This window comes from Oncorhynchus clarkii, chromosome 21, assembly GCF_045791955.1.
Source record: "Oncorhynchus clarkii lewisi isolate Uvic-CL-2024 chromosome 21, UVic_Ocla_1.0, whole genome shotgun sequence".
NCBI classification, from domain to species: Eukaryota; Metazoa; Chordata; class Actinopteri; order Salmoniformes; family Salmonidae; genus Oncorhynchus; species Oncorhynchus clarkii.
Genome location: NC_092167.1, coordinates 34743477 through 34768292, shown reverse-complemented (window position 1 = coordinate 34768292; position 24816 = coordinate 34743477). Strand labels below are relative to the sequence as shown.

General features: G+C 41.5%; 1 protein-coding gene and 1 pseudogene across 1 annotated transcript; both read left to right on the top strand.

Moving 5' to 3' along the window:
• The first annotated feature begins 11152 nt into the window (after window positions 1-11152).
• On the top strand, window positions 11153-13786 carry LOC139379209 (uncharacterized; annotated as a pseudogene).
• A 3376-nt stretch (window positions 13787-17162) lies between these two features.
• LOC139378948 (uncharacterized) lies at window positions 17163-18445 on the top strand. Its single transcript, XM_071121581.1, has 4 exons — window positions 17163-17509; window positions 17718-17834; window positions 17982-18031; window positions 18161-18445. Exons 1-4 carry the CDS (start codon window positions 17176-17178, stop codon window positions 18326-18328), a joined length of 669 nt encoding a protein of 222 aa, XP_070977682.1. The 5' UTR covers window positions 17163-17175; the 3' UTR covers window positions 18329-18445.
• Window positions 18446-24816: the final 6371 nt, after the last annotated feature.

Sequence of the window (24816 nt, the reverse complement as noted above, 5' to 3'; positions counted from 1 at the left end):
CAGACTTTCAAGGGTCTCTCAACACAAATGTGTAGGTCAAAGTCTAGCAGTTCCACATCATGCTATGGTAAATGATTTAGGCTTCTTGCAACAGAACTACTCATAGTGAAAGTTGCACAATAGCCAATACCACAGAAGAAGGGCAGGCCATAATTAGGCCTCATTCTGTTATAGTGTTAGTTTTTTTGTTTTTTTTTGTTAAGACTACTGATTGCATGCCACACACAAACTCACATACACAGCAACCTATTTACAGGTAGTCTGTGGTCTGCTATGAACAAAACACGAGGTTGTAGCTAGATGTACTTTGGTGAGGCATGTGGGGCTTCTGCACAGGACCTACCGAACCTCTCTCTCTCTCTCTCTCTCTCTCTCTCTCTCTCTCTATGTGGTTTCCAGCAGGATGTCTCAGTGGTGTCAGTCAGTTGTTTCACATACTCTATACTTGCTCTTCAAGTTGCCCATTTGAGCAACAGTAGACCACTATTTTCATGATGCAGCTTGTTATCTGTATATATATTCAGATGAACTTTCTATTCGGTCATTTGACCAAGACATCTGAGGTACTTTGCCTAACACACATGACAGTTTTAAGTGTGATGTAAAGTATCATCATCATCTGGGACAAGAAGAAAGAGCCTCCTCATATTTATATCATGGGAGGGCTTTTATCTGTCCATACATTGGAGAATAAAATGTAGATGAGATATTGCTGGCTAAGCAAATATCATATTTATATCATGTGATGGGTGAGGTTCCTTTCCGTCCATACTTTGGAGAATAAATTGTATATGAGATAAGACTATTACCATGTTTTCTGTAGATGTTTCTCTGTGTAACGAAGTGATGTGTGGTGGTCATAGAAGCCCTCGAGGATGACAGGGTCATAAAATGTGGCCAACAAGGTCACAACTACTGTATGACTCCCATGGACAACAACGGCAAGAACAACTGATGAAGTGAAGTGATCCATTGATGTTTGTGGTTATGTCTTATACGTTCTGGTGGACAAGCCCTCAGGTGGTTGGCTGTAGTACATAGTATTGTAGACAGTATGAGCTGTATTTAGGTCTAATAAAGGATGAATCCACACTAGTCACATTCAGTTTCAAAAATAAAATGAACATAGTCATATTCAAACCTGCAATGTGATAAAGTTGTGCAACACATGTTCAAGCTGTACAACAACATGAATGGACAGTGTTTGTTGCATTCATGACCTACTGGCCAGCCAATCAAATCTGACCATCCAGATCAGACGGTACCTGAGATCAACCAATGAAAGCAAACACAAGTTCCCTTTCTCTTCTGTAGAGAGACTGCATTTCACACAGGTCAATATCATCACTTGAAGGAACAAGCCAGATGGACCAACTCTTCATCTTTCTTTTCATCTGGAAAGCTTGTAAGTAACATCTAGGTCAATTTACTAATCTTATAACTGTTAAACATACATTACAGGTTCTTCCTACAGTGGGGCAAAAAAGTATTTAGTCAGCCACCAATTGTGCAAGTTCTCCCACTTAATAATATGAGAGAGGTCTGCATATGAGTAGTTACACTAATATCCTTGTTGTTGTTTTGCATGTTTCCAGCATATGACTAGTTCCACTAACATACTTGCTGTTGTTTTGCATGTTTCCAGCATATGACTAGTTACAGTAATATACTTGCTGTTGTGGAATTTTTCATTGACTATAATTATAATTTTTTTGTCCAAACCATATTGATTGTTTCAGCGAGATAGCTTGTATATGTAACACGTTTTTATCTACTTGTTTTTAATTTGAAGATGCAACTTGATAGATCACCAACCCCATCAGTCAATCAGGTAAACTCTTTGTTGTATCACTTTTTCCTCCATCTCAAAAGGGTTTATCTAGGAGATGTGACCAGTATAATGTCTTGTTATGGCTCCACCTCTCTCACACAGAACCAAGACAGTGACGTGGTAAACTATGCAGCTGTGAGTTTCACCACCAAGAAAAGCCCCTCCTCCAGAAGAGAGAGAGCCCAGACCAGCAGAGAGGATGCAGAGTACTCTGAGGTCAGGTACCTTCAGCAGGAGTGAGATATGGGAAGAACCTCACCATATTAAACGGAAACCACATCCATATACAATATAAATAACTTTGAAGGCCTTGTGACGACTGGTAAAACAACTGCTTTTAGTATGTAAATAATAGCTAAATAAAATAGGAAATAGCTCTACTTGTAACCTGGAGAAGCAATTTGTATTAGAATATTTGATGAGTAGGCTTTCATTGTTTCTCCAATGTCTTAAATATGCTAATGACCTCTTAACTGAATAAATGTTGCTGATCAAAAATCACTGCTTAATTTATGAGTTTGTTGTTACATCCAAGTGTATTTTCATCACATGTTATACGTTGACGTTTAGATATGTTAAACTGTCAACAATTTTTATCCTGAAGTTGAACTGTAAAGTCAAAGTGAAGACTGGGAAGTTCCTAAGTAGGTTTGAGTTTCCTTACTCACAACATGGGTTACCATCTGATCCAAACATCATATTTTCAGGTTGTATTTTCTTGTATCCAGTCTCGCAAAGTGACACTGATTCAATCTTCATAGAAGGACTGTTTCTGTTCCACATATGACCAACTGAACAGCCAATCAGGTGTTCAGCTGAACACATTTAATAGACCAATCAGACCCCACCTCGATCTAACCAATCAGACCACAGATGTGTGATTCAATGTCTTTTTACAAGTTGCACACTACGAATCACCCCTGATCCAGAAAAGCTAGGGGTGAGGACAAGATGGTTGATTGGTCTTTCTTATTCTCTGCAACTCATGTAAGTGACACATTTCCTAAGAAAGTCTACTTTCAATCTGGGTTCAATAATATGTGTTTGGTATATTGTCTCAATGGAAATACCTGATTTTGTTTCAGATGTGACTAAATCATCTGAGATTTCTCAGCCTGCTCCATTCCTAGCTGCAAAGTTGGGGGACAACGTGACAGTTGAATGCCATGTAACCAGTAATGTTGATCACATGGTGTGGTACAAGATGACCACTGGCAAGAAACTGCAGTGTGTGGCAAAGGCAGAGATCGTTACCAAACATGCACATTATTTTGGTGACTATATAAATGGCCGTTTTGGTGGATTGATAAAAGTTGGGATATTTCACCTAAATATGTCTTCAACAAAGCAAGAGGACATTGGAATATACTACTGTGTAGTTTTGCACTTAAACGTCATAGAGGTTGGACCTGGAACCACCTTGAAGCTTAAAGGTAATGCAATTACTTGTAAGAAGGGAACAAAGCTTGAAGTCATACGCTGAATAATGACATGCTGAAATATAATATGTGACATGATATAAAAAATATATATATTTTTACGATAAATCAGTTACATTTCATTTCAAAGGTGAAGAGTTGAATAGTAATACTGTTGTCCGGCAGCCTGTGTCTGAGTCAGTCCAGCCAGGAGACAATACACACTGAGACCTGTGCAGGAGAACACAGTGTCTATTGGTTCAGACATGGCTCAGGAGAATCCCATCCAGGAATCATTTCCACCCATGGAGACAGGAGTGATCAGTGTGAGAAGAGCCCTGAGGCTGGGTCTCCTACACAGAGCTGTGTCTACAACCTCTCCAAGAGGAACCTCAGCCTCTCTGATGCTGGGACTTACTACTGTGCTGTGGCCTCATGTGGGGAGATACTGTTTGGGAACGGAACCAAGCTGGACATTCAAGGTAATTCCCAATTAATATGTAAGTATCCCCAAAATATACTGTATATTCATGCAAATGGCCTACCTCCAAATGATCCCATACATTTGTCTCATAAAGCTATTCAATATCACCATCAGCTTTTGATTACATACTGTTTGATGACCTTCCTAAGCGCTCATGAATATAATATGAATTCACTGATACCCTTTCCACAGTTCCAGAGCATCATCCTCCATTTGATCTGAGTCCTACTGTTCTGGCCTTGGTCATCTCCAACATCGTTCTGGGGATAGTGACCCTTCTTGTCTGGGCGCTGTGCAAGACTCAGAACAGAGATAGCAGAGATATTACTTTATATCTAATGTATGCAATGTATCTAAAGTCACAACTAATGTATCTAAAGTTTCATCTCTATGCAATGTACATTCTGTAAATATCAGTTAGATGCCCAACATATATGCATTGTTAATTCACTTCTTTGGGGTAGGGGGCAGTATTGGGTAGCTTGGATGAAAAACGTGCCCAAATTAAGCTGCCTGCTACTCCGCCGTAAAAACTAGATTTGGATAGAAAACACTCTGGAATTTCTTAAACTTAATCTTTAAAATGGTGTAAAATACTTGAATGCTTGAGGAATTTGAATGAGATTTTTGTTGTTTTGAATTTGGCGCCCTGCACTTTCACTGGCTGTTGCGGGGGGGGGGGTTTAACATCTCTAGGGTAGGGGGCAGCATTTTGGATGAAAAGCATGCCCATATTAAACGGCCTGCTACTCGGGCCCAGAAGATATGATATGCATATAACTGGTCTGTGAGTATAACATAACTGATTTAGCAGGTGAAAACCTGAAAAAAAGCCATTCAGGAAGCAATAGTTTTCTATTCAATGCCATTACAGTATCTATTGACTTAGGACTCTATTTACAGTTCCTATGCCTTCCACTAGATGTCAATAGTCTTTAGAAATCGTTTCAGGCTTGTATTCTTTTAAATGAGGGAGTAAGACCAGTCTGAACGAGTCGACCCTAACATGTCGTGTCGCAGAGTTTTTTCAGGCGCATGTGCATTTCTTGTTTACCTTTTATATTGAGGACGTTATTGTCCGGTTGAAATATTATAGATCATTTAGGCTAAAAAACAACCTGAGGATTGAATATAAACATCGTTTGACATGTTTCTATGGACTTTACGGAAACAATTTGGATTTTTTGTCTGATTGTTTTGACTGAGTTTGTGCCTGTGGATTACTGAAGAAAACGCGCTAACAAAACAGAGGTTTTTGGATATAAAGAGACTTCATCAAACAAAAGGAACATTTATTGAGTAAATGAATGTCTTCTGATTGCCACCATATGAAGATCATCAAAGGTAAGGGATTAATTTTGTCTCTATTTCTGAGTTTTGTAACGCTTCTGCTTGGCTGGTTACTGTTTGTAATAATTTGTCAACTGGGCTATGTTCTGGGCTAGGTATGCTTTCGCCGAAAAGCACTGTGGTTGGTTTAACAAGAAGTTAATCTTTAAACCTATGTAAAATATGTTTTGTTTTCTGAATTTTTATAATGAGCATTTCTGTAGTTGAATTTGGCGCTCTGCAACCTCACTGGATGTTGGACAGATGGGACGCTAGCGTCCCACATACCCTAGAGAGGTTAACTACATGAGGTTAAAAAGAAATGGATTGTCATACAAAATGACAGCTTATAATAGCTTCCTCTATTTCAATCTCTTTGAAGGGAGGACTGATGTCCCAACGTCCAAGGGCAATCAGGTAAATTTGTCAACATTTTTAAATACAGAATATTTTCAGTTTTTACAATTAACTTTCCTTAGAGCTGTTATTCAGCTTATTTGTGCTTTTTGTGTTATTAAGGAAAAGTCTCTTTAATTCTGTGAATAACACTTGTATCTTTTATCAGTCGTCCTCCGCAGGACCCTAACCCTAACCCTGATGCTAAGGAGCCAGAACAGGCTGATACCCCAATACACACTGGAATAATGGGGAGGTTTGTGGAGGAGTGGTGGAACGAGTTCTAGGCCATCTCTGCCAAGGGCACGAACGCTGCCCACTCCCCCGGCCGGTCCTGGAAATAGGACCTCAGAAACATACCCACATCCTGGTTTACTCTCTCCACCTGCCCGCTACTCTCAGGGTGAAAACCTGAGGTAAGGCTAACCGAGACCCCCAGATGTTCCAGGAACGCCCTCCAGACCCTTGAAGTGAACTGTGGACCTCGATCAGACACTATATCCTCAGGCACCTCATAGTGCCGGAAGACATGTGTAAACAAGGCCTCTGCAGTCTGTTGGGCCGTAGGGAGACCGGGCAGAGGGAGGAGACGACAGGACTTAGAGAAACAATCCACAACGACCAGGATAGTGGTGTTTTCCTGTGAAGGAGGAAGATCAGTCAGGAAATCCACTGACAGGTGCGACCATGGCCGTTGTGGAACGGGTAAGGGTTGTAGCTTACCTCTGGGCAGGTGTCTAGGAGCCTTGCACTGAGCGCACACTGAGCAGGAGGTAATATAAACCCTCACGTCCTTAGCTAAAGTGGGCCACCAGTACTTCTCACTAAGACAGAGCACCGTCCGACCGATACCAGGATGACGGCAGCAGACGGAACGTACATACGCCCAGCCAGACACTGAAGGGGAGCGGGCTCTGTACGCAACGCCTGCTCAATGTCCGTGTCCAGCTCCCACACTACCGGTGCCACCAGGCAAGAGGCCGGGAGTAAGGGAGTGGGATCCATGGGCCCCTCCTCTGTGTTGTCGTGTCTTTGGCTATGCCGGATTAAGTGATATGACATGCTATTCTAGAAAATAATTTCTCCATAATTGATATCACCTGATTGAGCTAATCATGTAAATGCTAATAACTAGAGAGTCGGTGTTACTGAAATTGAATTATGCCAATGTGTTTTCATTAATTGAAAACCCTTAATATATTTTATGAGAATTTGTAAGATTCTTGTTTGCATAAAATAGACGGAGACCAGCCATTTCAATAATAGGTAACAGAATTTATTCTCGGAGCGTGCTCCCACTTTACCACGAGCAACAGTTTATATACAATAACATGACGTCATTTCATTGCTTAACAGAATCCCCTCCTCTCGACCGGGACAAAGTGAGGTTAATAGTTCATTCTAACTTACTAACACACTCACAGGTCACACAACATAACTGAATTAACTTTTGACCCCCCAAAATTATCGATCACCACTTAGCTGACAGTTCTAATTAACAGAAAACCTAGGAATGCACTCACTTCCTTATCTAAAAACCCCAGAGCTCAGTTTCGTCGGTTCAACCATAGGTTAACTACATTATCTGTTTACTTAATCCACAGACCATTCCTTTCTTCCCAGTTGGAATGGTGTTCATTAACTTTAATTACTCCTTGTCCGTGTCTCACAATCCCTTCTTATGAACTCAAATTGTTAATCGGATATAATAAAACAGAGTATAAGTTTCACTTATATACAGTTCAATTTAAAATGATTTGTTCAGTCATTTAATCATAATTTTCCCAACAGTCGGGCACCACGAAATAATATTTATAGAGCAGTTATCTTCCGAATAACCTCTTAAAGACCTAGTAATATATGACATCAATAGCAGTCAATGTTAATCGTCATCTTAATTCAGTCTCATCTGAAAGTTGTAAATTTTTGGTTGTCTGCACGAACCCTGGCTAACAAGTTGAATCAGCAATACAAAATTGGGTTTAATTATTTATTTACTAAATACCTAACTAATCACACAGAATGACACATACACATAATTAAATCATAACTTGATTACAAATGACGTCATAAAGGAAAATGTCACTAGCGGGCGGAACAGATATGACAGCTTGTTACACAAAGGAAAAGGGCTGGGTTTGAGTGAAAGCGCGGGAAGACTGAGGGACACAGGGAGAAGCTGTGCTATCGTAAATACAGTATCTTATGCATTCTAAATTACCGCCCATTTGGAAAAGGAAAATGCAATAAATATTTACTCTGAGCTGCGCTTCGGTAGGTTGGTGGTAGATGGAAGACCATGTTGCCCAACCGAGTCCTTTGAAGAATGTCTCTGGTTGTCAATTGGATACGTTGTAGTAACGTTGTTGGGTGATAGACGGGATACTCTGTCTGTTCCTTCCTAACCCTCGTTTGCATTTGCTGTTGCTAACTTAACGGCTAGGAGATATCACTTCTGTAGTGAATAAGAGTTCATAGTTCATACCATTCACAACCCAAAACTCACGCTGATGTTGGCTTCATTCTGTAGTTATTATCTGAACCATTCTGACATCGGACCGTTGTTCTACATCCTCGGAACAGGAAGTTATATTGTTGTCAAGGGCTTATACAGGAAGGGAGAGGAGGGCGTGTTTGAAAAGTTTTATAGCCCATGTCCCTTCACAGGGGCGGGCCACTGATTGAGCTAGGAGCTAGGATGAAAACCCAAATCTCACATTTTAGAAGCTAAAATCACATTTCATCCCATCACAAATAATTTCATATTCAAACATTTAAATTGAACAAAAATTCCATGTGAATCCGATAACTCTGATGTGTAGACTTTCCACTGTAGAGTTTATGTCATCTGATCATTGATGAGAATGTCTCAGATGACAACCGAACTGACATCATATTAAGTACCACCGCATATGTTCCATTAGTCGGATTACCAGAATATAGTTAATTTCCCCCCACCTTCTGATGTTCCCAGAGTCTCTATGTTAATCAAGGGGTTTGCAAATGTAACATCAGTAGGGTAGAGAGAGGAAAAAGGGGGAAAGAGGTATTTATGACTGTCATAAACCTACCCCCCAGGCCAATGTCATGAGAGTGTCATACTGCCGGGACAATGCGTCTGCCTTAACATTTTTAGAACCTGGTTTGTATGAAAGGATAAATACAAAACGGGTGAGAAACATGGCCCACCTTGCCTGGCGAGGGTTCAGTCTCCTCGCCGCCCGGATGTACTCCAGATTGCGGTGGTCAGCCCAAATGAGAAAAGGGTGTTTAGCCCCCTCAAGCCAATGTCTCCACACCTTCAAGGCCTTGACGACAGCTCCCGGTCCCCCACATCATAGTTTCGCTCCGCATGGCTGAGCTTCTACGAGAAGAAGGCACAGGGGCGGAGCTTTGGGTGAGTACCCGAGTGCTGAGAGAGCATGGCTCCTATCCCAGCCTCGGATGCGTCCACCACCACTATGAACGCCAAAGAGGGATCCGGATGGGCTGTGGAACGGGTAAGGGGTGTAACTTACCTCTGGACAGGTGCCTAGAAGCCTTACACTGGGCTCACAAAGAGCAAGGGGAAACATAAACTCTCACGTCCTTAGCCAAAGTGGGCCACCAGTACTTCCCACTCAGACAGGGCACCGTCCGACCGATGCCTGGATGACCAGAGGAGGGTGACGTGTGGGCCCAATAGATCAGCCCGTCACGGACAGCAGACGGAACGTACAGACGCCCAGCGGGACACTAGAGGGGAGCGGGCTCTGCAATGCCTGCGTCCAGCTCCCACACTACCGGCGCAACCAGGCAGGAGGCCGGGAGTATTGGGGTGGGACCCATGGGCTACTCCTCTGTGTCATACAGCCGGGACAGTGCGTCTGCCTTCACATTCTGGGAGCCTGGTCTGTAAGAAAGGGTGAAAACAAAACGGGTGAAAAACATGGCCCACCTTGCCTGGCGAGGGTTCAGTCTCCTCACCACCCGGATGTACTCCAGATTGCGGTGGTCAGCCCAGATGAGAAAAGTATGTTTAGCCCCCTCAAGCCAATGTCTCCACGCCTTCAAAGCCAACAGCTTCCGGTCCCCCACGTCATAGTTTCCTCCGCCGGGCTGAGCTTCCCCGAGAAGGAGGCACAGGGGCTGAGCTTCGGTGGTGTACCCGAGCAGTGAGAGAGCACGGCTCCAATCCCAGCCTCGGACGCGTCCACCTCCACTATGAATGCCAAAGAGGGATACGGATGGGCCAGCACGGGGGCCAAGGTAAACAGAGCCCTAAGGTGACCAAAGGCCCGGTCCGCCTCAACCGACCACTGCAAACGTACCGGTCCCCCCTTCAGCAGTGAGGTAATAGGAGCCGCTACCTGACCAAAACCCCGGATAAATCTCCGGGAGTAACCCTAGAAACCACTGCACCTTCTTCACCGTGGTGGGAGTCAGCCAATTACGCACGGCTTAGATGAGGTCACTCTCCATCTCCATCTCTGAGGTCGAAATGCGGTACCCTAGGAAGGAGACGGACTGATGGAAGAACAGACATTTCTCAGCCTTAGCGTACAGGTCATGCTCCACAGTCGACCAAGCACCTTGCGCCCCAGGGACACATGCTTGGCGCGTGTAACAGAGTATATCAGAATGTCATCAATATACACCACTACACCCTGCCCATGCAGGTCCTGAAAATCTTGTCTACAAAGGCTTGGAAGACTGATGGAGCATTCATCAACCCGTACGGCATGACAAGGTACTCATAATGCCCTGAGGTCATACTGAACGCCGTCTTCCAGTCGTCTCCCTCCCAGATATGCACCAGGTAGTAAGCACTCCTGAGATCAAGTTTGGTGAAGTAGCGCACCTCGTGCATTGACTCAATCGCCTTGGCGATAAGAGGTAGTGGGTAACTGTACCTCACAGTATAGACCTCCCTCCTTCTTCTTCACAAAAAAAGAAACTCAAGGAGGCGGGGGAAGTGGAGGACCGAATGTACCCCTGACGCAGGGATTCGGAGACATATGTTTCCATAGCCATATATTCCATATCCTCTGTCTGCCTGTGACAGAGGATACATGTAACTCCTGGGAAGTGCAGCGTCTACCAGGAGATTTATCGCACAATCCCCAGTCGATGGGGTGGTAAGTGAGTCGCCTTCTTTTTGAAGAAGGCGAGAGCCAAATGGCATATTCGGGGAGAATGCGCATGGTGGATATCTGGTCTGGACTTTCCACCGTAGTAGCACCTACGGAAACCCCTAAACACCTCCCCGAGCACTCTTCGGATGTTTTCAATGAGGAGACTCTCAGTTAGATAGCAAATGCTCAGTTTTTCCAAAATGATTATTTGTGTATTAGAAATAGCTCCGTTTTGTACATCACATTTGGCTACCAAAAAAACCCGAAAATTCAGTCCTCAAAACGCGAACTTTTTTCCAAATTAACTCCATAATATCGACTGAAAACATGGCAAACGTTGTTTAGAATCAATCCTCCAGGTGTTTTTCACATATCTCTTCGATGATATATCGTTCGTGGAAGCCTGTTTTCTCCTCTCTATCAAATGGAAAAATACTTGCACCTGGCGTTGCGCACCAATTTCGAGGCAGGACACCAGGCGGACACTTGGAAAATGTAGTCTCTTAATTAATGTAGCTACTTGAATTAAGTGCATTACTTCTCTGCCAAACTCATTTTAAATGGACTTGCTTGTGATAAGATGAATAAAGCATTTAATAGATGTAGAAGCTGGAGACGCATTATCTTAGTAAAAGGTATATTACCAGATATATTGTGAAAATATGAGTTAATATCTTAATCAGATTAGATTTTTATTTGGAAAACGTTGAGTTTGAACACAGTCTACAGTAATATTCTAGGGATTCAATAGGTTTATTGATCTTCTTGTCAGATTCAGGGTCCAGAAACATGACTGTGCTCCAGCAGCCTGTGTCTGAGTCAGTCCAGGAGACTCTGTGACTCTGAACTGTACAATACACACTGAGGCTTGTATGGGAGACCACACTGTCTATAGGTTCAGACATGGCTCAGGAGAATCCCTTCCAGGATTCTACACCCATGGAGACAGGAGTGATCAGTGTGAGAAGAGCCCTGAGGCTGGGTCTCCTACACAGAGCTGTGTCTACAATCTCCCCAAGAGGAACCTCAGCCTCTCTGATGCTGGGACTTACTACTGTGCTGTGGCCCCATGTGGGGAGATACTCTTTGGCAACGGGACCATCCTGGACATTCAAGATAAATCCCATTTAATATGTAAATATCCCCAACATTACTGTATATTCGTGCAAATGGCCTACTTCCAAATGATCTCATTCATTTGTCTCAAAAAACTATACAATATCACCATTAGCTTTTGATTCCATATTTTACTGTTTGATGATGATACGATATGAATTCACTGATTCCCTTTCCACAGTTTCAGAGCATGATTCTTAGAATACGTGGACAACTACAAATACCTAGGTGTCTGGTTAGACTGTAAACTCTCCTTCCAGACCCACATCAAACATCTCCAATCCAAAGTTAAATCTAGAATTGGCTTCCTATTTCGCAACAAAGCATCCTTCACTCATGCTGCCAAACATACCCTTGTAAAACTGACCATCCTACCAATCCTCGACTTCGGCGATGTCATTTACAAAATAGCCTCCAATACCCTACTCAACAAATTGGATGCAGTCTATCACAGTGACATCCGTTTTGTCACCAAAGCCCCATATACTACCCACCATTGCGACCTGTACGCTCTTGTTGGCTGGGCCTCGCTTCATACTCGTCGCCAAACCCACTGGCTCCATGTCATCTACAAGGTCCTGCTAGGTTAAGTCCCCCTTATCTCAGCTCGCTGGTCACCATAGCATCACCTGCCTGTAGCACGCGCTCCAGCATTTATATCTCTCTGGTCACCCCCAAAACCAATTCTTTCTTTGACCGCCTCTCCTTCCAGTTCTCTGCTGCCAATGACTGGAACGAACTACAAAAATCTCTGAAACTGGAAACACTTATCTCCCTCACTAGCTTTAAGCACCAGCTGTCAGAGCAGCTCACAGATTACTGCACCTGTACATAGTCCACCTATAATTTAGCCCAAACAACTACCTCTTTCCCTACTGTATTTATTTTATTTTATTTTATTTATTTATTTACTTTGCTCCTTTGCATCCCATAATTTTTATTTCTACTTTGCACATTTTCCCACTGCAAATCTACCATTCCAGTGTTTTACTTGCTATATTGTATTTACTTCGCCACCATGGCCTTTTTTGCCTTTACCTCCCTTATCTCTCCTCACTTGCTCACATTGTATATAGACTTGTTTCTACTGTATTATTGACTGTATATTTGTTTTACTCCATGTGTAACTCTGTGTTGTTGTATGTGTCGAACTGCTTTGCTTTATCTTGGCCAGGTCGCAATTGTACATGAGAACTTGTTCTCAACTAGCCTACCTGGTTAAAAAAGGTGAAAAGTGAAAAAAATTCTCAATTTGATCCGAATCCTACTGTTCTGGCCTTGATCATCTCCAACATCGTTCTGGGGATAGTGACCCTTCTACTTGTCTGGGCGCTGTGCAAGTCTCAGAACAGAGATAGCAGAGGTATTACTTTATATCTAATGTATCCAATGCATGTGATGTTACAACTGATGTATCTAAAGTTTCATGCATCTCTATGCAATGTACATTCTGTAAATGTCCATCATATAAGCATTGTTAATTATCTACATGGGGTTAAAAAGAGATGGGATTGTCATACAAAATAATAGCTGGCATTCCTCTATTTCAGTCTCTTTGAAGGAAGGACTGATGTCCCAACGTCCCAGGGCAATCAGGTAAATTTGTCAACATTTATAAATATAGTATATTTTCAGTTTTTATAAGAAACCAGCCATTTCACTTTCCTTACAGCTAGTATTCAGCTTATTTATGCATTTTGTGTTATTAAGCTTTCTTGGAAGTAATAAGTAACTGTACAGTCACTGTACTAGATGTAGCCTTCTAATCTTTGTGATTGTTGTTCATTTTTCCATGGAACTTCTGTCTCTGTTCCACTGACTGTCAGGTCATTGTAGTGGGTGTACGGTCTGAACAGTCATGTATTTTGTCGAGTGTTTTCTTCCACAGGAGAATAGAAACATTATATAGTAGATCATGCTGTCATCATAATGTATTTTCTCATGGCTCCACCCCCCTCAGAATCAAGACAGTGACGTGTTGAACTATGCAGCTGTCAGTTTCACCCCCAAGAAGAAGTCCTCCTCTAGAAGAGTGAGAGAGAAGACCAGCAGAGAGGATGCAGTGTACTCTGATTTCAGATACCTTCAGCAGCAGTGAAAGATATCCCCACTGTCACAGACTACAAAAATAAGTTTTACAATTTGTAGCATAATAAAACTGCTTTTAGTACCAACAATTACTATGGAATTTTCAATGTAACAAATAAACTGTTGTTTTAACATTGTCTGTATGCTAGATGTATATAAAGATCCTGTAACGCCTTAAATAGCCATAACTTTTTACAGCTTTTTATTGTAAGAAATCATATGATAGAGAATCCCATTTTTGCTCTATTACTATGTGTTTTTAACATAATAAACTGTACATTTTTACATTCTGTACATCTCTATTCTCTGTCTACAGTAAATCTCTGCGACCACATATACAATGTCATGAAAAGGAGTAGCAGAGCCTTTTATTTGAACATTTATTTAGCTATGTTTAGTCTAGATGACATACAAATGGATTTTTCAGGAGAGACCTGGTTCTCACAGACCATGAGAATCTCTTTGACTCCATATACCGCATAGATATATATGTATACGATTTACAATAGATGCTCTCTTTGTAAGAAGTGCAGTGTCAGTTCACACCCCCCATAAACGTAATGGACATATACCAGGAGCTGTGCCAGGCCCGCCACGTCTGTTGACTCATCCAGCTGTAACGCATAGAATTCACTGGCTTGTATGCAAAGCAGTAATTATTTCACAACGTCTCCTGCCATGTCACTGTGTTGTGAAACAGTGTTGTTTGATGAAATCATTGTCTGTATAGTTTTTTGGGCCTTTTCCCCCAGCATTGTCCCAGCCATATATGTGGCAGCAGGAAGAATTAAGTCCTCCACAATAGTATGTGGCTTGCCTGTCCTAGCCACTGGTAGCTCACCATACAAGACTCTTCCAGCCCCTTCTTATTAATGGTATCGGTTGCTTTTATACATGTTTTACTACTCGAAAATAGTCTTTATTCTCGCTCAAAAAACTCCTGTGGCTTATTGTTCAAATTGTCATGTTTCGTTTCTAAATGTCTGCTCAAGAGTGAAGGTTTCCCGTGAGAGAGTACAGTAAATGCTAAATTGTAATTATTTTGCCTCCATGGCCTATTTATTGCCTTACCTCCCTACTCTTCTACATTTGCACACACTGTACACTATTGTGCTATTGACTGTACGTTTGTTTATGTGTAACTCTGTGTTGTTGTTTTTGTCACACTGCTTTGCTTTATCTTGGTCAGGTCGCAGTTGTAAATGAGAACTTGTTCTCAACTGGCCTACCTGGTTAAATAAAGGTGAAATAAATCAATAAAACGTTAATGTGATTGGATGTTAATTATTTGACTAGGCTACCTGTATTTGACCTTGTGTTGTTATTTTGCTGAACACTAGATGGTTTAATTTTATTTTTGGCAGTGAAACGAGGCTACGATTTTGTTGAATTATTTAAAAAAAAATTGAAACACATTTTTATTTGGTGTACCCCCGACAGCATTGCGCGTAACCCTACCATAGACGTCTCCAACTCAGTTAGGCCACACATCTAAGTGGTACATGGTCTGGTGAAAGAATTGAAGTTAGAAGATAAAACACAACTGTTTAATGGCTGCGGAGGAGTAGTTGCCTCTTTTGGCCTTTCTTAGTTTAGTTCTCTGTTTTGTGTATCAGTGATTTTTTTATAGGGTGACCCTGAGGGTCAAAGTACCCAGCAGTAGAGAATTGCATTATACTGATCACTTCAAAAAAATACAAATAAAGAGTTAAACCAAAGTTGCCTCTGTCATGATGTTATTTGCCAATTGGTTTTTACTGGCTTGGCTTTGCACTGATCACAACCCCCTATTCCCGAGAAGTACCTTTCAAGGAGGATTCAGATCTGTTAGATGAGGGGCCAGTGAGGGTACGCATCACTTCCTGTGGTGTGAGTGCCAGCAAGGAGCAGCTCAGTGTAGAGTGAGACCTGCTGAGGTGAACATCACTGCATCTCTCATAGACTAACACTGGGGGATGAAATGTCCCTTATTCTCTCTCAATATGTCTCGCCAGATTTTTTTCCATCTGCCGACAGATAGTATGGGGAAAATATTTGTGTGTAAGAGTAAATGCCTGGGTGAAGGTGGGAGGGGGGGGGGGGGGGGGGGGGGGGGGGGGCTCTTTACATACCTCTCTTCATCTGGATGGTAAACACCAGACCCCTGCCTCTCAGTTAGATGTACAATGTCAAGAATACAAACCACAAGCTAATATCATTTTCCAAACCCTAAACTGTGCAGGTTTTTTTTTATGCAGTGGTGGGTAAATGTGCATTATGAATGATTATTTTAGCCTTTGGGCTGGGCTGGGTTGGAGTCGGTAGTATTAGCAGCACTAGAGATCAATTACTGTTTTCTGTCCAAACATCAAAAGAGAAACCATTTCAGTAAATGTTTCATTTCTCTCAAAAAACAAACAGTTGTATCAAGCAAATATTCGACTGGTTGATCCAGTAACTCTGAGTTACTTTGTAATGTCTTCTTAAAAAGTAACTCCCAGGAAGCTCAGACTATGGTAAGCCAGAGGACACACTAAGATTGTAGTTGGCCAATAAAATCTCTAGTTTCAAAGTTCCCTCCTACTGCATGAATGGTACATGTAAAGTGCCATCATATGTAGGGTGCATATAAAGTGCCCCACTGTCAGACCCACACACTATACAGTGCAGAAGGGAGTAATGCTACAATGATGAATAGAGAAGTATTTATGTTTTACATCAACTTGGGTAAGAGTAAGACATTTTAATTGAGCTCCTTTTTAAATAATTTGAAGTATGTCGTTTGAATATGAGTGAAGTGGATGTTCTGTCTGTAACGGGTAGAAATGGTTTATCCATGTCTTTGTCTTTGATCCATTTTGTTTGTTTTCTTTGACAGTTTGTGCTTTCACCAAACCAAACATAATCCAACCAACCCCTGTGATGGTTACTGAGCTGGGAGGCTCTGTGACTCTCACTTTCTTTTGTTCTAATGTGTCGGTGAACAGCTTTCATTGGTTCAAGCAGAGTTTTGGACAGAAACCCCTTCACATGGCATCATCTCTTTATGTTGGCCAAGAGAATTATTATTCCAACAACTTTATCAAGGACTTTACTGAGACCAAACGTTTGGGTGTGAGGAGAGGAGACTACAGCTGTAACTTGACCATATCCAAGACAGAGCCAGGGGACTCAGCTACGTACTTTTGTTCCACTAGAGTCATCTATGAGCTCACATATGGAGAGGGAACTGTATTAATTGTCAAAGGTAACTAAACATTTGCTTCTTTAATTTCAAAATGTGTGTCCCTGTATGTTGGTACGTTTGTACAGCTGCTTCATCAAATGCTGCTGATGAATACATGGCTTTTCATGTTTTTCATCAACATCTTAGTTTTACATTAGTTACTCACTCTCTTCAGACTCCAACAGTCCAACATCATGTCTGTGCTCCAGCAGCCTGTGTCTGAGTCAGTCCAGCCAGGAGGCTCTGTGGCTCTGAACTGTACAATACACACTGAGACCTGTGCAGGAGGACACAGTGTCTATTGGTTCAGACATGGCTCAGGAGAATCCCGTCCAGGAATAATTTACACCCATGGAGACAGGAGTGATCAGTGTGAGAAGAGCCCTGAGGCTGGGTCTCCTACACAGAGATGTGTCTACAAGCTCCCCAAGAGGAACTTCACACCCTCTGATGCTGGGACTTACTACTGTGCTGTGGCCTCATGTGGGGAGATAATGTTTGGCAATGGGACCAAGCTGGACATTCAAGGTAGGTGATACGTCTGACATTCTGTTTTATAATAATCTATATAATCAAAGTTCGGATACTTTTGTTTTCCTACATCACTCAGATATCTTTGTATATGAGAGAATAAAATATGAATCAGATCAGGCCGAGTCTTGTTGGTGTCTCTAACATTGTCATAGCTTTATCCCTCAGTGTCTCAGTGTCTCCATCCCTATTTGACATTTCACAGATGGTTGTAAGGAGGACCATCTTCTGTTCATGTATTGCCTTGGCGTAGCGTTGGGTCTGTGTGTCCTCCTCATCATTGTCCTTACTTGTGTTTTGTACAAGATGAGCAAGTGTATAGGTAAGCGACAATATTATGCAAGATCCAGTATGCTTCTCAATTGTTGGTACAGTTACATTAGTTGAAATGTTTTGGTCAAAATTGGTCATAAACGCTCTTCATTGTATTATGATAACGATTATATTGATTAATGTGTTTGATTAAAAGGAACCCACCGTCATGCAAGTACTCCTGCAGTCCCCAGTCATGATAACCAGGTAACCTGATCTAACACTTGTTTAGCTGTTGCTGAATCAATGTATTTTTTTTTGAGAATTGTTTCACTATATCGCAATATTTAGTATAATACCAAATATTTGGATTTTAATACTTGTTATTCCTCTCAGGATCAAGAGCCTGTTACTCTCCATTACGCCGCTCTGAACGTCGTCCACAAGAAACCAAATGCCGGGAGACAGAGGAGCGCCATGGAGACAGACACTGTGTTCTCTAGTGTGAGATACAAAAACATGGACACACAATGTCAACCTGTCCTCTTTATTAATTTGCATTGATTCTGTGTTTTCTACACTGTATGTTTGATTGTGGCTTTTTCATTGTAAGTTACAATTACTTACATTGATACTGTTGTTCCATTTTGATCAAATAAAACATTCAACTACTTTCATAGAGAGGAATTGTTTGATTTTCATTCATATTTTCTCTGTCCTTAACGCTTTCACCCACAGATTCAGTGTGCAACAACCATATCAAGCCTATGCTCATGTAAAAAAGGTTGGTTGGTTGTAAAATAACTGTAAATATGTATCTATTGCTGGTGTTTGAGCCTCTCAAACTGCCTTCTTTTAGCTGTATCCTGTATCTCAGATCTCTGTGGTGTTCTGACTGCCCTGAATAGATTATCCACTCACGTAAACTCAACTCTAACCCCCAGCAATGACCGTCAGTCCTCACCACACTCTCTTTTCACACACCCTCAAAACCACCAACATCCATGTCACTTAGAGCCCAACTCTCTCTCTCTCCATAACAAAAGACTGAACTAAAAATGTACTTCTTAGCTAAATATACCCTGAACAGAATTGATATGGTTAAGAGACTGATTTCAAATGTGACAATGTTCACTTTGTAACAGAAGTTTTCACAAACCATGGACAAAATGTGAATATGTATAAGTGCAACTTGCAGAACTGCAATCCGTTTCGTTTTCAACAGGGAGCAGCAGTGAACGTGGAAGTCCCCATAACTGTCTCAACAGTAGAGTTGGCAGCAACTTGTAGAAGGGCTCAAAATGTCCACGAATTTGATGAAGTATCATTACCAGCGTGCTTTTCTGTGATAGTTCATGTGTCTAGCCGGAATAGCAGTCAATTAAATTCCAGAAAATACTATACGCGGCTATGAAGAATCTATAACAAGGTAATATAGTTATTAAATGCTTATTACACATATATAACATGTTAGAAATCATTTCCAGCATCTTTAAATAGCAGCCACCAAACAGGCCAAACAGTCATCATCCCTGGATCATGACTACTAACCTCAACATAGTTATAATAAAGTGTAGCTTAGTAACAAGGAGCAACAATCACTCAAAATGAAACAGGCAGTAGAGAACTGTATGATGAAGACAATGACTCATTTGTTTGAGGGTGTAGTTTTGTAATTGAGTTCCAGGGAGTCCTTGCATAAGTAAGGCACACAACCTATTGTTTTAAAGTAATATCTCCAATGAAATGTCTTTACCTTGTTTTAGATGAGTTGATAGCATGACACTCACACCCCCCCCCCACACAGCTAACAAGTTCACAGGTACTTGAGGTCTACTCTAAGTACGAGGCTATATCTATTCTTTGGTCAGGCCTGTTGGCCTTGTACACACAGGACCCTCCTACCTGCTCTCTGTGTCTCTGTGGTTTTCAGCAGGATGTCTATTCTGGTGTCAGTCAGTTGTTTTCACATTTGTTATTGTTGTTCATGTTTCTACTGACAGCTTGCAGTCACAGCAAACCAGATTTTTATAAATTTACTAGCTTTCTGAAATCAGTTACAAACCACAAATAACAGCTAATGAACTCTCCAAGTTTAGCATCTGTGTGTCATGTGTAATACAGAACCATCTATTCTATATATATATATATTTATTTTACCTTTATTTAACCAGGCAAGTCAGTTAAGAACAAATTCTTATTTTCAATGACGGCCTAGGAACAGTACACTACTGCAGGGTTCTCTGTAAGGAGACCAATAGAGGAGGATCCTCCTGATAGATTGCCTCTTATGAGAACCACACTAACCAGACCGTGATTATTATTATTTTTTTTACCTTTATTTAACCAGGTAGGCTAGTTGAGAACATGTTCTCATTTGCAACTGCGACCTGGCCAAGATAAAGCATAGCAGTGTGAACCGACAACACAGAGTTACACATGGAGTAAACAATTAACAAGTCAATAACACAATAGAAAAAAAGAGAGTCTATATACATTGTGTGCAAAAGGCATGAGTAGGTAGGCGAATAATTACAATTTTGCAGATTAACACTGGAGTGATAAATGATCAGATAGAGATATTGGTGTGCAAAAGAGCAGAAAAGTAAATAAATAAAAACAGTATGGGAATGAGGTAGGTAAAAATGGGTGGGCTATTTACCGATAGACTATGTACAGCTGCAACTATCGGTTAGCTGCTCAGATAGCAGATGTTTGAAGTTGGTGAGGGAGATTAAAGTCTCCAACTTCAGCGATTTTTGCAATTCGTTCCAGTCACAGGCAGCAGAGAACTGGAACGAAAGGCGCCCAAATGAGGTGTTGGCTTTAGGGATGATCAGTGAGATACACCTGCTGGAGCGCGTGTTATGGGTGGGTGTTGCCATCGTGACCAGTGAACTGAGATAAGGTGGAGCTTTACCTAGCATGGACTTGTAGATGACCTGGAGCCTGTGGGTCTGGCGACGAATATGTAGCGAGGGCCAGCCGACTAGAGCATACAGGTCGCAGTGGTGGGTGGTATAAGGTGCTTTAGTGACAAAACGGATGGCACTGTGAATAACTGCATCCAGTTTGCTGAGTTGAGTGTTGGAAGCAATTTTGTAGATGACATCGCCGAAGTCGAGGATCGGTAGGATAGTCAGTTTTACTAGGGTAAGTTTGGCGGCGTGAGTGAAGGAGGCTTTGTTGCGGAATAGAAAGCCGACTCTAGATTTGATTTTCGATTGGAGATGTTTGATATGAGTCTGGAAGGAGAGTTTACAGTCTAGCCAGACACCTAGGTACTTATAGATTTCCACATATTCAAGGTCGGAACCATCCAGGGTGGTGATGCTGGTCAGGCGTGCGGGTGCAGGCAGCGAACGGTTGAAAAGCATGCATTTGGTTTTACTAGCGTTTAAGAGCAGTTGGAGGCCACGGAAGGAGTGTTGTATGGCATTGAAGCTCGTTTGGAGGTTAGATAGCACAGTGTCCAAGGACGGGCCGGAAGTATATAGAATGGTGTCGTCTGCGTAGAGGTGGATCAGGGAATCGCCCGCAGCAAGAGCAACATCATTGATATATACAGAGAAAAGAGTCGGGCCGAGAATTGAACCCTGTAGCACCCCCATAGAGACTGCCAGAGGACCGGACAGCATGCCCTCCGATTTGACACACTGAACCAGGCAAGGCAGTCATCAGAAAAACCGAGGCTACTGAGTCTGCCGATAAGAATATGGTGATTGACAGAGTCGAAAGCCTTGGCAAGGTCGATGAAGACGGCTGCACAGTACTGTCTTTTATCGATGGCGGTTATGATATCGTTTAGTACCTTAAGCGTGGCTGAGGTGCACCCGTGACCGGCTCGGAAACCAGATTGCACAGCGGAGAAGGTACGGTGGGATTCGAGATGGTCAGTGACCTGTTTGTTGACTTGGCTTTCGAAGACCTTAGATAGGCAGGGCAGGATGGATATAGGTCTGTAACAGTTTGGGTCCAGGGTGTCTCCCCCTTTGAAGAGGGGGATGACTGTGGCAGCTTTCCAATCCTTGGGGATCTCAGACAATATGAAAGAGAGGTTGAACAGGCTGGTAATAGGGGTTGCCACAATGGCGATAGTTTCAGAAATAGAGGGTCCAGATTGTCAAGCCCAGCTGATTTGTACGGGTCTAAGTTTTGCAGCTCTTTCAGAACATCTGCTATCTGGATTTGGGTAAAGGAGAACCTGGAGAGGCTTGGGCGAGTAGCTGCGGGGGGAGTGGAGCTGTTGGCCGAGGTTGGAGTAGCGAGGCGGAAGGCATGGCCAGCCGTTGAGAAATGCTTGTTGAAGTTTTCGATAATCATGGAGTGGAGTGATACAGGGTGGATAAAGCGTGTCATGTGTATTGGTTATATTAGGCTGGTGAGTCCAATCAGTGATGCACTCACAGGTGTTACACTAAAGTTAATGCATGTTTCTGTGAATGATAGGCAATGAGACTGACATACAAAGAATGAGACTGACATGACTTGTTTAATTCTGTAGGTGTTTATCCAAGATACACTTCCACTGTTCTACCCCTGGTCACCCTTATACATTTACATGTTAGTAATTTAGAAGATGCTCTTATCCAGAGCAATTTACCGGATTGAGTAGGGTTAAGGGCCTTGCGCAAGGGCACATCCTCGGTGAGGGGATTCGAAGCAGCAACCTTTCAGTTACTGTCCCAATGCTCTTAACAGCTAGACAAGACATGTTCAATGTATAGAAGCCCTCCTGGAGTACAGTAACTGTTGATTGGTCTGTTCAAAATAATAATAGTTTTCCTTCAAATACTATAGGTACATTTGGTTTTGCTTGTCTTCTACAATGGAGAAAAATGTAATAGAGTGTAACTAAAGTAAGGGTGAAAAAAACAAATAGCCTACTATTTTGACCCAGGGCTGTCCAGACAGGTGAGAAAACAAATAGCCTACTATTTTGACCCAGGGCTGTCCAGACAGGTGAGAAAACAAATAGCCTACTATTTTGACCCAGGGCTGTCCAGACAGGTGAGAAAACAAATAGCCTACTTTTTTGACCCAGGGCTGTCCAGACAGGTGAGAAAACAAATAACCTACTATTTTGACCCAGGGCTGTCCAGACAGGTGAGAAAACAAATAGCCTACTATTTTGACCCAGGGCTGTCCAGACAGGTGAGAAAACAAATAGCCTACTATTTTGACCCAGGGCTGTCCAGACAGGTGAGAAAACAAATAGCCTACTTTTTTGACCCAGGGCTGTCCAGACAGGTGAGAAAACAAATAGCCTACTATTTTGACCCAGGGCTATCCAGACAGGTGAGAAAACAAATAGCCTACTATTTTGACCCAGGGCTGTCCAGACAGGTGAGAAAACAAATAGCCTACTATTTTTTACCCAGGTTTCTCCAGAGAGGTGAAAAACAAAATAGTCTAATATTTTGAACCAGGGTTCTCCAAAGAGGTGAGAAAACCACAAACCACCTGTCGTGGGAATTTCCTGTATTACCAAATCATGAGAGAGCAAACCACACACAAGTCAGAGTATATTATAAAGTCCCATCTTTAATTATATATGAGCTTCACCATAGCCCTGTGACTCTCAGATCAATTCAGTGTCTATAAATGAATTCCCTGAGAGTGTTTACTTTTACCAATTATTCTTAATACACATGTCTAAACATATTTCAAAGAGAATATCAACACATTCTATTGAAACTATTCTTTCAAATTGGTTTATACTCCCCATCTCACTGTCAACTCCATCGTAGAGCCAAGGATCAAGAAGTTAGACCTATACCCCTCGGGAATAGAACAAAACAAACACAACAATACAATACAATACACTCCTTCACATATCACTCAAGGTGTATAAACTTCAATTCAAAACCTCAAAAAACTGAATCCTCCCCCATTTTTTTACACATATCTCTCCATGAGAGTAATGTAAAAAACAAAACTACTACTGGATATTTTTTTTTTTTTTCCAATAACCTAATCAAGTTAAAATCACTAAACTGAAAAAACTCCACAGAGCAAAAAACTGAGTTAACCCCTATGGTCATAGGAAAATAGACTTAAAGCAGCATACCCTTAGTTAAAAGCAATGCCCTCTCCTTCTTCACAGTGGTCCAAATTACAAATATGGCTAAGAACTACAAACTCAAACATATTTATAAATTACACAAATTATCTTGAACTCAGTATTACAAATGACCATAAATTCATTATCCAAATGGCTTTCCAATGAGGGTGATCAAGCCACAACGGAAGGTCATTATAGAGGTCATACAAAACCCTTCAAAGAAGTCTATTTTACTATATTAGACAAATTATAAAAATAATCAAATATTTCCTACTTGTTGTATCTCAGGTTCCCAGAACATTCCTTTATCAAAAGAAGTAACGTGTTTAATTAAAACTCATGTGCGTGCATGCCCCTTTAAGATACCTTTGCACTAAAACAAATGGAAAACTCACCAAACACAAAGGAAATAAAAAACAAATCAAACATAGTATCTTAAAAACACCAACAAATAGTCATAACAAATGTTTTATGTGTGTGTATTTGCAAAACTTAATGAAAAAACAAAAACTTCCAGGCCCTTTTCACTTTGGTAGTTTATGGCCTCAATCTCACTCCCAAGATTATAGTCCCAGGAAACATTTCAAAGAGAGACAATGAAACACTCATTTTCCCAGAAAAAACACAAAACACTTTGTTAGTATTCATTATACTACATCAATTCAGAAACTCAAAAGTGAACTATAAACCAAACCTAATGATAAAAAAAATCATTACATTTACATTTTAATCAACATCAATGTATATGTATGCTTAAGTGAAAATGCTACCCTTAGATACAATTATCCTGATACCATTAATAAAAATGTAAACGTGTTCTCCCATGGCTCCTTCAACTTACATACTTTAGATAACTTCCATCCGTCCCGGAAGAAGGAATCCTCCTCAAACACATCAGATAATACAATGTTGAATTAAGTTAAATCAACTCCTGAAATAAACAATAAACAGTAAACAAATAAACAAACCCCTTTAATCAGCTATCTAA